The sequence below is a fragment of the Macaca mulatta genome, chromosome 13 (assembly GCF_049350105.2).
Source record: "Macaca mulatta isolate MMU2019108-1 chromosome 13, T2T-MMU8v2.0, whole genome shotgun sequence".
NCBI classification, from domain to species: domain Eukaryota; kingdom Metazoa; phylum Chordata; class Mammalia; order Primates; family Cercopithecidae; genus Macaca; species Macaca mulatta.
The window spans coordinates 86,662,640-86,675,759 of record NC_133418.1 but is presented as its reverse complement, the minus strand read 5'-3'; the positions used below and the strand labels follow the sequence as shown (position 1 = coordinate 86,675,759).

At 40.2% G+C, this 13,120-nt stretch overlaps 1 protein-coding gene and 1 pseudogene across 5 annotated transcripts in view; one reads left to right on the top strand and one right to left on the bottom strand.

The window, feature by feature from the left end:
- Positions 1-1,582: 1,582 nt before the first annotated feature.
- LOC710561 (glyceraldehyde-3-phosphate dehydrogenase-like) lies at positions 1,583-2,695 on the top strand (annotated as a pseudogene).
- Positions 2,696-11,827: 9,132 nt separating this feature from the next.
- The window catches only part of ATL2 (atlastin GTPase 2), a 79,634-nt gene continuing 78,341 nt past the window's right edge, over positions 11,828-13,120 (bottom strand). For all 5 annotated transcript variants that reach the window (XM_028831753.2, XM_015112132.3, XM_028831752.2 and 2 more), the window contains one exon: positions 11,828-13,048. In XM_028831753.2, coding sequence (XP_028687586.1) covers positions 12,929-13,048 — 120 coding nt within the window. In that variant the 3' untranslated portion in view covers positions 11,828-12,928. The remainder of the gene's footprint in view (positions 13,049-13,120) is intronic.

Below are 13,120 nucleotides of genomic sequence, written 5' to 3'. Positions count from 1 at the left end.
GCTCCTGCCACCACGCCTGGCTAATTTTTTTGTATTTTTAGTAGAGATGGGCTTTCACCATGCTGGGCAGGCTGGTCTCGAACTCCTGACCTCAGGTGATCAAACTGCCTTGGCCTCCCAAAGTGCTGGGATTACAGGCGTGAGCCACTGCGCCAAGCCCCAAAGGTGCTTTCTATGAAGAAATTTATTTTACAATGAAAGTAATAATGCAATAAGCCAGTGCTCACAAGATATATGGCAAGACCAGTGAATGCTTTTGCTGTGAAGCAGGTAACCTTCTAGAATGGCAGAATGGCTTTCTGAACTCTCCAGTACCAGCCAAGAAACAGCACTTTGTAAAAGTGGGTGTTGTCCTACCAGGTGCAGGACAGGCTCTTAACAGGAATCGAATGGTATTTCGCCAACAGCCAGAATGTATGTCTGGGTATCAATAAATAAAAGTGAGTGTATATATAAGTATAACTATCTCAAGAACACAAAGCTTTTAATTCTGAAATGCAGTTTTGTTTGGGGGGTAAGAGAAACAGAAGGTAGAAGGAATGTACTGGGTGTTCTCATTTGTTTGTACTAAAACATGCCCTGATCAATGAAACCTAGAATGATTCATGCTAGATGTGCAACTTGTAAAGAATTAAGAGGTAAGGTAGATGGATCCCCCTTAAATTTTGAGAAAATCAGTGATGCATAGAGCTCGTGCCACCCAGTGGGGCAATGCACATAAATAGTAAGTTCACCTCTTGTAGTGGATGGTCAGGGACACTGGTGATAACAAAGATATTGATGAGACAACTGAGGAAATGTGAATGCTGACTGGATATTTGATATTAAGTGATGATCTATTATTTTAGGATAAAGGTATTGTGGTTGCTGATATGTGCCCAAGTATTTATGATAGAAATGATATAATATCTGGGATTTCCCTCAAAATAGTCAAGCTTCAGGTGGGGGGAATGGAAGTGTGTAGATAAAACCAGACTGGATATGTGCTGATAATCATTTAAACTGGGTGACAGGTACATGAAACTTCATTATTCTCTCTACTTTCATGTTTGAAAATCTTCATAGTAATGTCTTTAAACAACCTTTTAAATCTACTAGGCTACAGGTAGGTTTAAAATTTTTCTGACTGACAATTGGTTGAGTTTATCTGAAGACCTGGGATAAATAGAAACGAAATGTCCGGGTTAAAATAAAAGATTGTGGAGACCAAAGTTCTTATTTGCAGAAGAAGTCTTCAGGTAGTAGACTTCAGAGAGAACAGGCTGTAAAATGGTTCCTATCAGACTTAAAGTCTGTGTTGATGTGAATGTCTGAGAGGTTTAATTAGGCATATCCAACCCCCACTTCCCATCATGGCCTGAACTGGTCTTTCAGGTTGAATTTTAAGAGAGCCCTGGCCAAGGACAAAGTCCATTCAGATAGTTGGGGGAGGTCTTAGAATTTTATTTTGGGTTGACAACTGAGTACCTATTTCAGAATTGTGGTAATGCAATTGAAGATACTCTAGTCAGGGCTCTCTGCTCCTCCCATTTGACAGACAGCCACATCTTCTCATGTAGCACCAGCCACATCCTGAGATACCATGGTGAAGGTGAAGGCCAGAGTCAATGGATTTGGCCATACTGGGCACCTGATCACCAGGGCTGCTTTTAACTCTGGTAAAGTTGATGTTGTTGCCATCAATGACCCCTTCACTGGCCTCAACTACATGGTCTACATGTTCCAGTATGATTCTACCCATGGCAAATTCCATGGCACTGTCAAGGCTGAGAATGGGAAGCTTGTCATTAATGGAAATCTCATCACCATCTTCCAGGAACGAGATCTCACCAAAATTAAATGGGACGATGCTGACACTGAGTACATTGTGGTGTCCACCAGTGTCTTCACCACCATAGAGAAGGCTGGGGCTCACTTGTAGCAGGGAGCCAAAAGGGTCATAATCTCTGCCCCCTCTGCTGATGCCCCCATGTTCCTGATGGGCGTGAACCATGAGAAATATGAAAATAGCCTCAAGATCATCAGCAATGCTCCTGTACCACCAACTTCTTAGCCCCTCTGGCCAAGCTCATCCATGACAACTTTGGCATTGCGGAAGGACTCATGACCACCATCCACACCATCACTGCCCCCTAGAAGACATTTTACAGCCTATTCTCTCTGAAGCCTGCTACCTGAAGACTTTCTCTGCAAATAAGAACTTTGGTCTCCACAATCTTTTATCTTAACCTAGACATTTCCTTTCTATTTATCCCAGGCCCCTCCAGGAAACTGTGGTGTGATGGCCACGGGGCTCTCCAGAACATCATTTCTGCATCTACTGGTGCTGCCAAAGCCGTAGGCAAGGTCATCCCTGAGCTGAATGGGAAGATTACTAGCATGGCCTTCCGCGTCCCCACCACCAATGTGTCAGTCGTGCATCTGACCTGTCATCTGGAAAATCCTGCCAAATATGATGACATCAAGAAGGTGGTAAAGCAGGCGTCGGAGGCCCCTCAAGGGCATCCTGGACTACACTGAGCACCAGGTTGTCTCCTCCAGCTTTAACAGCAACACCCACTCTTCCACCCTCAATGTTGGGGCTGGTATTGCCCTCAGTGACCACTTTGTCAAGTTCATTTCCTGGTATGACAATGAATTTGGCTACAACAACAGGGCAGTGGACCTCATGGCCCACATGGCCTCCAAGAAGTAAGACCCCCAGACCACCAGCCTCAGGCCCTCAGCTGCTAGGAATTCCCTGTTGCACTAGGTCTCCTACCACACTGAGAATCTCCCCTCCTCACAGTTTCCATGCAGACCCCCCTGAAGAGGGAGGGGTCTAGGGAGCCCCACCTTGTCATGTATCATCAATACAGTCCTCTGTGCTCAGCCAAAAAAAAAAAAAAAAAAACTCTAGTCAGCAGGATTCCATGATTTTTCTCCAACAATATTCAACTGCTAGGTGTCGGTACACGTAGAGACTTGGGTTTATAAACAGAGTTGAAGTTTCATTAAGTGGGTACACAGAGTAGCTAAGGATATTTTTAAGGAATGTTTGTAGTGCTGGACCACTGCATCTCAGCTGAGGAAGAAGGCAAGGAGATGAGGGCAATATGTATGAACAAGCAGTAGGGTGAAAGGATGAGGCTTCAATGAGATCAGAGGATTGTTTGAAAGGAAACACTGCAGTCAGTGAACTGAAAGGAAGCCATAAAATCTAGATTTGGGAGGTAGTAATGACACAGTAGAAGGGTATGACTTATGAGTGAGGAGACATGGAGGAAAGGAGGTCTTTTGGGGGCTGAAGAAATCAAGAGACAAGATGGGTCATTCATGTGGCATTAAGGATCCAAGAATGATCACAGAAGGAACAAGAGAAAAAGGCTGGAAGCCAGGTGCTAGAGTTATCAATGAAGGAGGGGGCATGGTAGGGAGGTCAGTAGATTGCCCACAGTAAGTTGGGGTGACAAGTGGAAAAGTCCAACAACTTTAAAGAAGCTGTTTTATTTGCTGTTTAATAGAAAAAAGACTTGAAAGGGAGCAATGGAGCACAGGAACATCACCTCTGTTAGGACCAACAGTAGCTAGGGAGGGAGAAAGCCAGCCTTGAGAGGGCTGCAGGGGAGAAATTCTACTAGGGGAATAGAAGACACCAGGGTTTCAGTTAAAGTGAACAATGAAGAGAATGCACACAGAGAGAAAAAGTGTTTAGGCAAATTGTTAATAACAGACTGTGGAATATAGAGAACACAAAAGACAGGTGTGGGAGGCCAGGGAAGAGCTGAAGATGGGGTTAGATTAGGTAGTGGTTCTCAGTCCTAGCCGCACAACAGAATTATCTGGGGAACTTTTGAAAATACTGATTCCTGCACCCAGATCAACTGAATTAGAATCTCTAGGGGGTAAGGCCAGGGTATGCACAGCACAGTAACCAAACTTTCAAATACAGTCATCACCCAGTATCCATGGGTGATCAGTTCCAGGATCCCTGTGGATACCAAAATCCACAATGCTCAAGTCCCTTATAGAAAATGGCCTGCATAGAAGCTACACACATCCTCCCATATGATTCAAATCATCTCTAGATTACTTATAATAACTAGTACAATGTCAATGCTATGAAACTAGTTGCTTAGGGAATAATGACAAGGAATACAAGTCGGTACTGTACATGCTCAGTACAGATGCAACCATTCACTCTTTTCAATTGTCCATCCGAGGTAGGCTGAATCCATGGATGCGGAACCAACAAATACAGAGGACCACTTACTTGCACACACTAACACAAATAACAGATGAGAAGGGGGAAAATGGTATCGGTGTTTATCTCTGATGAGTACATCAGAATCTTAAGGGTGAATGTCTTTATACTTTCAAATTTTCTTGTGCATATTTCAGATCGAATTTAAAAAAGGGCTTTCGTTTGTTTGAGGGGGATTGCTTAAAGAAAGGGGTTTATAATACAGTCTCAATTTCTACTGTTTACACATGGAATTTATTTGGTCTGTCTGACCCAATCTGTTTCTGGCAAAAGGAGCATTACATGAGCTTTGAAAAAATATCTAAAACTTAAAAATAAAGGAAAAAGCAGTAGATCATGTCCTTTCAAAGTTATACTGGGGCATTGCTTAGCATGCCTATCAAGAAGGCTTCTAGGCAAATTGCTAAAGAAATTTATATATTTCTTTATATATTGAATCCTAGCAGATTGTGGGGGGGGGGTGTGTGTATAGTGTGTATATATATAGTATGTGTATATATATAGTATATAGAGTATGTATATATATAGAGTATATATAGAGTATGTGTATATATATACACACACACAATGAAATATTCAGCCTTAAAAAAGGAAATCCTGCTGTTTGTGACAAGGAACCTAGAGAACGTTATGGTAAGTGAAAAGAGTCAAACACAGAAAAATACTGCATGATCTCACTTATGTGTGGAATCTAAAAGTAAAAGAAAGAAAGGGGGAAAAAATCAAATACATAGTAACAGAGGGTAGAATGGTGGTTACCAGGGGCAGGAGAATGGGAAGATGTAGGTCAAAGGGTAAGTCTAGAGCTCTAACACGCAGCATGAAGACTACAGTTAATAATATTGTATCGTATATTCGAAATCTGCTAAGACAGCTTTTAGGTGTGCTTAGTACCAAAAAAGGAGGGGGTAACCACGTGAGATGATGAATATGTTCATTTGCTTGACTATATCATTTCACTATGTATATAAAAATGGCATGTTGCATACCTTTAATATATACAATTTTTAAAAGTTAACATATAATTGGCTTATTTTTTAATGTTTTAACATTTTTGTTTTAATTTCTAATAAGATAAATACTGGCAGACCATTTGGGGGACTCAATTTTTAAGAGCCAAAGGGGTTCCTGCGACTAAAGTCTAAGACTCACTGATCTAGATCTGTTTGGCATTGCCACTTACTACTAAGGGCTCACATCACTCAGCATACTCATTTCAAAATGCCCTTCCTGGTGGACTACATCACTCCTATTTCTCCAGTTCTGCTTTGAACCAGCCTTTTGCCATCTCTGGTTTCCTCGTTAAGGAGTTGAATACATTTTCTTATGTATTCATTGTGTATCTGGATGACAGTCATGTATAAATTTAAGGATTATACTTTGATAGGAGGTACGGTCTGCTGATTTATACCATTAGTCCTGAGGTTCTTTTCTCTGTATTCCAAAGCTGATGAAAGAACAGGGAATATTATGAAGTGTCACAATCATTCTTAAACATTTCCCTAATGAAATGAAAGAAGACTGCAATAATCAGCTATGTCTAAAACTATTATGTTCCTTCACAAAAGTATTTAAAAGGAAAGAACAAGTACAAAGCTTGTGAAGCAAAATGGCATAGTTTTGAAAGAATATCCAAGCTTCAGAATGTGTCTATAATTTGAGAGACAACATTTACTTTAACATGGAAGAAGCGCACGCTTCCAATCTATGGCCAAGATCTTTCCCTCCCGATACAAGTTCCACCTTCCTCCCAGGGAAAGAACACAGTACAACAACGTAATTCCAGCTCTGTCTGTGCAGAAATCTTTCCTAGTCAGGAAAGTATAGAAACAGCAGGAGAAATCCATAATTCTGCTACTCATTAGGAAACACTTAACACTGATCTCAAGCTTCAGTATGCATTAGAATTATCTGAGAGACCTGGTAGAAATACAGATTTAAATTCACTATGCAATGTGGGTGGGGCCCAAGAGTGTACACTTACAACACAGCACTCCAGGTGACTCTAATCGAAAATAAAAAACGAGCCAGGTAGAATAGTGCATGCCCATAGTCCTAGCTACTTGGGAGGCTGAGGTGGGAGGACTGCTTGAGCCCAGGAGTTTGAGACCCCACCCCTAGCCCGTAAAAAATAAAAATAAAAATTCATACTTTGAGAAACTAGAGTATTAGAATTGGCCGCTTAGCTGTTCTATTTTTCTAGGAATCGTCCATGTAACCTTAATATCTAAATATCAAGCCCCTCTACATGATCTGAAAGGCCCTTCACAATCTGGCCCAGGTCTTTAAACTTCAATTCCACTCCTACATCCATCTCTGCCCTTCAGTAACTCCCTAGCAGAGCCATGCTGGCCCATTGCTGCATTCCTCCTTGATGTTGACCCTTCTCTCTCTTTCCTCCTCTCTGGGAGGGACTATTTACTCTTCACAGTGGTGTGACAGGGTGGGTAAGTACATAGCACTCTGAACTCTAAAGCCAGTAGACCTGGTTTCAAATCCCAGAACACACTCCCTTTGGTAAATGTGGTTGACCTCTCTGAGCCTGAAATGACTCCTCTATAAAATCAGAGGTAAGAATAACCCACCCCAAGGCTACTACATGAGCACTGGCAGCATTTAGTATAGATGACAAACATGTTTATATCCCCCGACACACACAAAACCTTCAGTCTTCCCAGGAAAAACTGCCCTGTCCTCTCTAAATAATATAAACATCCCTCTTGGAGATAAACGCACACACACATTTTTATATGTATATGTGTGTGTTCATACACACACACACACACACACATATACAGGCCTGTCCTCACAGGACAGCCTGTAAATCCAATTCTGGTAGGACTTATATAAGCAGATACTCAGGACACTGCATTAAATCAAATCAGTATACTAAAGTTTTAAAAATAAGACAGGCCAGGTGTGGTGGCTCACACCTGTAATCCCAGCACCTTGGGAGGCCGAGGTGGGTGGATTGCCTGAGGTCAGGAGTTCGAAATGAGCCTGGCCAACCCCATCTTTACTAAAAATACAAAAATTAGCCAGGCGTGGTGGCGGGTGCCTATAATCCCAGCTACTCGAAGACTTAGGCTGGAGAATCGCTTGAACCTGGGAGGCAGAGGTTGTAGTGAGCCAAGATTGTGCCACTGCACTCTAGCCTGGGTGACAGAGTGACACTCCATCTCAAAAAAAAAAAAAAAAAAAGGATAATCCAAATCTGTAAGGTAGCCTACCCTCACCGTCCCCCCAAAGTTATTTTACTGAGGGTTTTTTTTTTAAATGATCATATTTCTTCATATTTTGATATTTTGATGCCAAGGGGAGAAAAAGCAACCAATATTTAGGATCCCACAGTTGCCAAATAACCAAATTTACCTACAGTAGGTGGCATATGCCTACGTATGGAAAGCGGATGGAGTTGAAATTGACTAATCCAGTCCATGTTATAACATTCTGAGCATTTAATATGCACAAAAATGTTTGATAATGTAAAAAAGGTGCATAAAGTATGGTTTCTTCTTTCAAGGAGCTCAACCTATTTGGGGAAAAGTACTGACAAAATGCTTTCTTCCATAGATAAAAATAGCAATGACTACCACCCTCCTAACTTCATCTTGTTCATCCTCTTCAGGAAACAGAGGAAGTTAAAAATAAGTACAATTTGGAAGATAGGTGTTTGTTTACAAATATCAGCGTCATAAAAAAGATTTAAAAGACTGTCTGCCAGGATGTGGAAATTCTCATCACATCCTCCTAACATCTGTGAGCGGTAATATTAGTCCTATTTTATAGATGAAGAAGCTGCGGCTCAACTGCTATATAAGCGTTAGCACCAATTCATGAAGCTTGGGTGGTGGAGCTAGGAACAAAGTTCAGTTTTAACTATAAGCTCATCTCCTTTGCTTAGAATTGAAATTTAAGTATTATTCCAGATCTAGGTTGAGTTTTTAGGTAGTCTTCATGTTTTGTAACCGAGGAGTCTAAGCCATGCCATTTTAGATGACCTGTCTTACTGTCCGTGGCTGCACACCCATTTGGCTCCAGAATGAGAGTACATTGTTTACTAATTACCATATAAATTTGTCAGAAAGTTAGAGAACTCTTAAATAACAGCCCAAATGCCGGGGATGGGGTGGGGGTGGTCGGGGAGTAAGTTATGGACAAGCTTCAAGTACAGGTGGCTAAACAGCAGATCCAGCCTTAAAACAAGCAAACTTGAGGGCACGATTTTCTGTTCTTGTACCTGCTTCCCAAGCACCCTTCCTTCACATTTTATTTGATTCTCTCAACAATCCTATTATAGGAAGAAAATTGTCATAAAAAGAAAACTCTTAGCAGTTGTTTCAGTCCTTTTTCACACTATTAGAAAGACATGCCCAAGACTGGGTAATTTATAAAAGAAGGGTTGACTCACAATTCCACATGACTGGGGAGGCCTCAGGAAACGTACAATCGTGGCGGAGGCAAAGAGGCACGTCTTACGTGGCAGCAGGTGAGACAGATTGAATGAGTGAAGGGGGAAGAGCCTCTTATAAAACTATCAAATAGATCTCGTGAGAACTCACTATCACGAGAACAGCATGGGGGAAACTGCCCCCACGATCCAATCATCTCCCACCAGGTTCCACCTGTTGATTATGAAGGTTACGGGGATTACAATTCAAGATGAGCTTTGGGTGGAGACACAGAGTCACGCTATCTCAGCAATGATCCCAGGTCTAGTGTTCTCTCCTTAAAACTCCACCTACCCTAAGAATCAAAGTAACCATTAAATAATTATATAATGACCTAGGAAAATATCCCTGTTACATGAAAAAAATATATCATGTGCGGGATAATTCTATTTTTGTGTAAAACAAAAAACGAGTATATTTTATGCATATGTAGACATGTCAATAAGCAGAGGAAAGGTTCCAATAGTACACACCAAAGTAATGGTTCTCTCAGGTGTACAATCAAATGGACAGGAATATTTCTACTTCTTGCGTCATTTTTTAGAGTGGTAATGTTATGGGTAATTTTCAGCTTGTTTCGGTATTAGCAAGATGTTACTTCCTCCACTTACTGCCTTTAGGAATGCAGCCAAGACAGTCCTTGCATCTTGAGTTGGGAACATTACTTGTCATTGTCTAAAGCTTCTAACTGATTGAAACCTCTGGAGGTGTATATAGTAGAGTCCTAAGTTGCAAGCCTGAGATGCCCAAGGTTCTTTTGGTTGAAGTGGTTTCCTACCTATCACACAGGACTGCCATGAGTATGGAGGGAACTAACGTATATATGGAGGTGCTTTATTGAGCTATGCAAAGGCTGTGACTTCCCTCCCCTAAGCCCTTTCCTGTATATCTCTAGGCAGTTTGGACCTATTCAGCTGATATATTTGGCTCTGAAAAGCAGCAAATGTCACAATCCTAAAATGACATGAAAGTTGTATTTCACTGAGTACATTAAGGGCACCTCAATTCCTCAGTCTAACTTCCAGCAAAATGCAAATCTGAAAGACAGAAGTTCCTAGGATCTAATGTAAGACTTCACTGTGGAGAAGGTAAGGGAGCAATTCTCTGTGCTGCTTGGGATGCCCCCCATCTAGCTTTGACAGGAACCAGTAACTGGAAGACTCCCCAGAGTCACATTCTCTTTCTGGCAGAGGTTCCAAACAGAATCTAACAGTCATTTGATGAGTAATCTCCGGCCAAGTGAGAAGACGGCTACCAGAGGCACAGCAACTCAAGCTAATTTTCATCCTCACTCCACGACTATGACACGAATGGAAAAAACCCAAGATGTGCAGATCCATTCTGGTCAAGTTAGAGGGAGGGAGGGAATTCAGGACACGAATGTTTAGGCTAAAGCCTAAAAGTGTGAAATGGACTTAAGCAATGCACACTGGCAGATAAGCAGCTAATCAAAAAGCCTATTTATTACCTGGTTAAAAGCCTAAGCATCTGCTTTCCAAAAAGCCATTTGCATATATACACAACAGACCATTAACAGTCATCACCACAGTGCTTTCCAAAATTTCGTGGTATATTTTAATAGGTTCTTAACCACACTAAGACCAAAAAAATAAATTAAAAAAAATCCCATAATAACAAAACAATGCAATTAAAACAGCACTCATACCTACAGCAAAAGAGGTCTCTAGCCCGCCAAGCTTAATTCTGAAGTAAAAAAAATACAGCAACCCCAGCCCAAAGTTCTCCGGAAATGTAGCCCTCAAGAAGGAAATACTGCTATTGAGGTCTATAAGTAGAATATTTTCACAGTGCAAGCAAGACTAGCTATCTTCATGAGAAGTATGTAAGGAATACTAAATAGCAGGGTCACAGATGATTGCCCCTTTCACAACAGCGAATTATCTGTATCTTAATTAGGAAGATAAATCATTTGTTCTTGAGAAAATCTTCATCTCTTTTTAAAAACCTCACTGGTAATATAATTACTAAAACCTTTGCCACAGAAAAGATGCTAACACCAAAGCTGATGTGTCAATCAACTATTTTCAGTTTGTCTTTCATCCTCTTACTGCTTCGTGCCTAACAATGTTCGGAATCTTCCAACAGAAACACCAAAGTGCTTTCTTGGAATCCTGCAGAGAATTGTCTTCTTTGAGGAAAGCACGCTTTTCCAGTAAGAAATATAAGAAAGCCAATGGTCTAGATTTTAACTTTTTAAAGGTAAGCTAAGTCTTTAATTTCAGAAAATCTGCTATTATACAACAAATTATTTTTTCATTCATAAAAAAACAGTCCACAGCATTCATAAAACAGGGTGGCAGAATAAAGACACTTTTCAGGTGGATTCTTTAAGAACAGATGAGTAAGTTAGCAATTTAATACAGATGAAAACAAATACAATCCATATAAAAACAGAATCTGGGAGTGGGAGGGAAGATGTATCAACCAAAGTAAATTCAGAGTTTTCACGCATGTAACTCAACACCTGCATTTTCTTCGCTTAAAAACCAAACTAAGGGCCGGGCGTGGTGGCTCACACCTGTAATCCCAACACTTTGGGAGGCCAAGGCAGGTGGATCACGAGGTCAGGCGATTGAGATCATCCTGGCTAAAACGGTGAAACCCCATCTCTACTAAAAACACAAAAAATTAGCCGGGCATGGTGGCACACACCTGTAGCCCCAGCTACTCGGGAGGGTGAAGCAGGAGGATCACTTGAACCCAGGAGGTGGAGGTTGCAGTGAGCCGAGATCACGCCACTGTACTCCAGCCTGGTTGACAGAGAGAGACTCTGTCTCAAAAAACAAACAAAACTAGGTACTTTAATAGGTGTTCATAAAGAAGACTACAAAAGTACTGAAAAAATATTAGCCTTACATATACCACCAAAAAAAAAATTTTTTTTAAAAAGAGAAATTAATAATCCCCATCTACAACTAGGTTAATCATAGGATTTCCCTTATAGAGACAGACAGAGAAAAGTAACTTTTTACAAGCTTAGCTTTGAGGTACAATGCCTGAGAGCTCTCAACTGGGGTGTTTCCTGCTCATGCTCTCTTCACTATAAACAAATGTGGTTTATGTAGTGGAATACATACTTGAAAAATTCCTTTAAAAAGAATCACAAGTTTCATTTTATATATACAACAAATTTTTAATTATGTACTGAAAATAAATTACAGGAAATAACTTTAAAATGCAACAGAGGACAAAGTCACAATAAACATTCCCATTGAATTCCCTTGGGGCGGGGGGTGAGATTGCAGTGCTCAAGATAAATATCACAAATATATCAAAAACTTCAAATTGTCTATGCATTCACACACTGACATGAGCCACAAACATTCCTTTCACAGGGACTGTACTTATTTAGCCTACCACAGGACCAGATTTTGCCATAAACTACAAAACTTTTAATACAAAATTGTATTTATATATTTATAATTCATATACATGCCCTATCTGTGATTTTAGAAAATAAAAGCTACACACTGTACAGACACTCTTAACTCATAGCTGTAGGCAACATTTTTGGATGGAATTTCTTCCCCAATAAAATTAATGGCATATTTTATGTACATGAAGGCTAAACTGCAAAAGACAGTTCAGTTTCCCAGATATGCATCTCCTTTTAGGGCAGGTTTATAAATTTAAAAAGGCAAGACAAATGTACACCTCAGAATTACTTTCTTAGCTACAAGAGTTGTCATGTAATTTCTGTGAAGTTTCTGATACATGCATTTATGTAATACTGGTATTGAAGGCGGTAAAGCAATATATACTTTTAATGTAGTGGCTCAATAAAGGCTTCATTGTCATTCCAATCTGGTTCTTGAAACAGTGATTCATAAATTCTCTAAAAACTAAAATTTCAATGGGACACTGTGTTAAAGAGACTCTAAATAGACTTCTGAAAATATTTCCCTGAAATATCCTTTTACGTAAGACAAATTCACTAACATTAGATTAAGTAAAAAGAAATAAAAGAATTAAACATGGCACAAAGGTGCATGATTAACCAATGCTCCTCAGCAAATCTGCATGTCTTAGGAGCCATTAAAAGAATGCTTAAAACTAACAAACAATTTTCACACTCTGTGGCAGCCATCTGTGAAGCCAGTTACACTAAACTACTTCTACAGTTGATTGTAAACTTTGGTTTATTTTTATTTGAGTTCTCATTGTACAGCAAGCATGAAAAAAAAGAGAGTGGAGTCCGTGAGGAGATGAACTGTCAGTCTGTCTTTAATCTGGCATGATGAGACACCTGGTCAGTCAGGCCTGCTTTGATAGAGTTTGTTACAGACTGCCTTATGTTTTCCTCCATCAAATTATCACCCAGGGGCTTCAATACCTGTGGTATGAGAAATGTGCAAAACAAACAAAAACATGAGGTAAAAAAAGAGTTACATATAAAAATAGATAT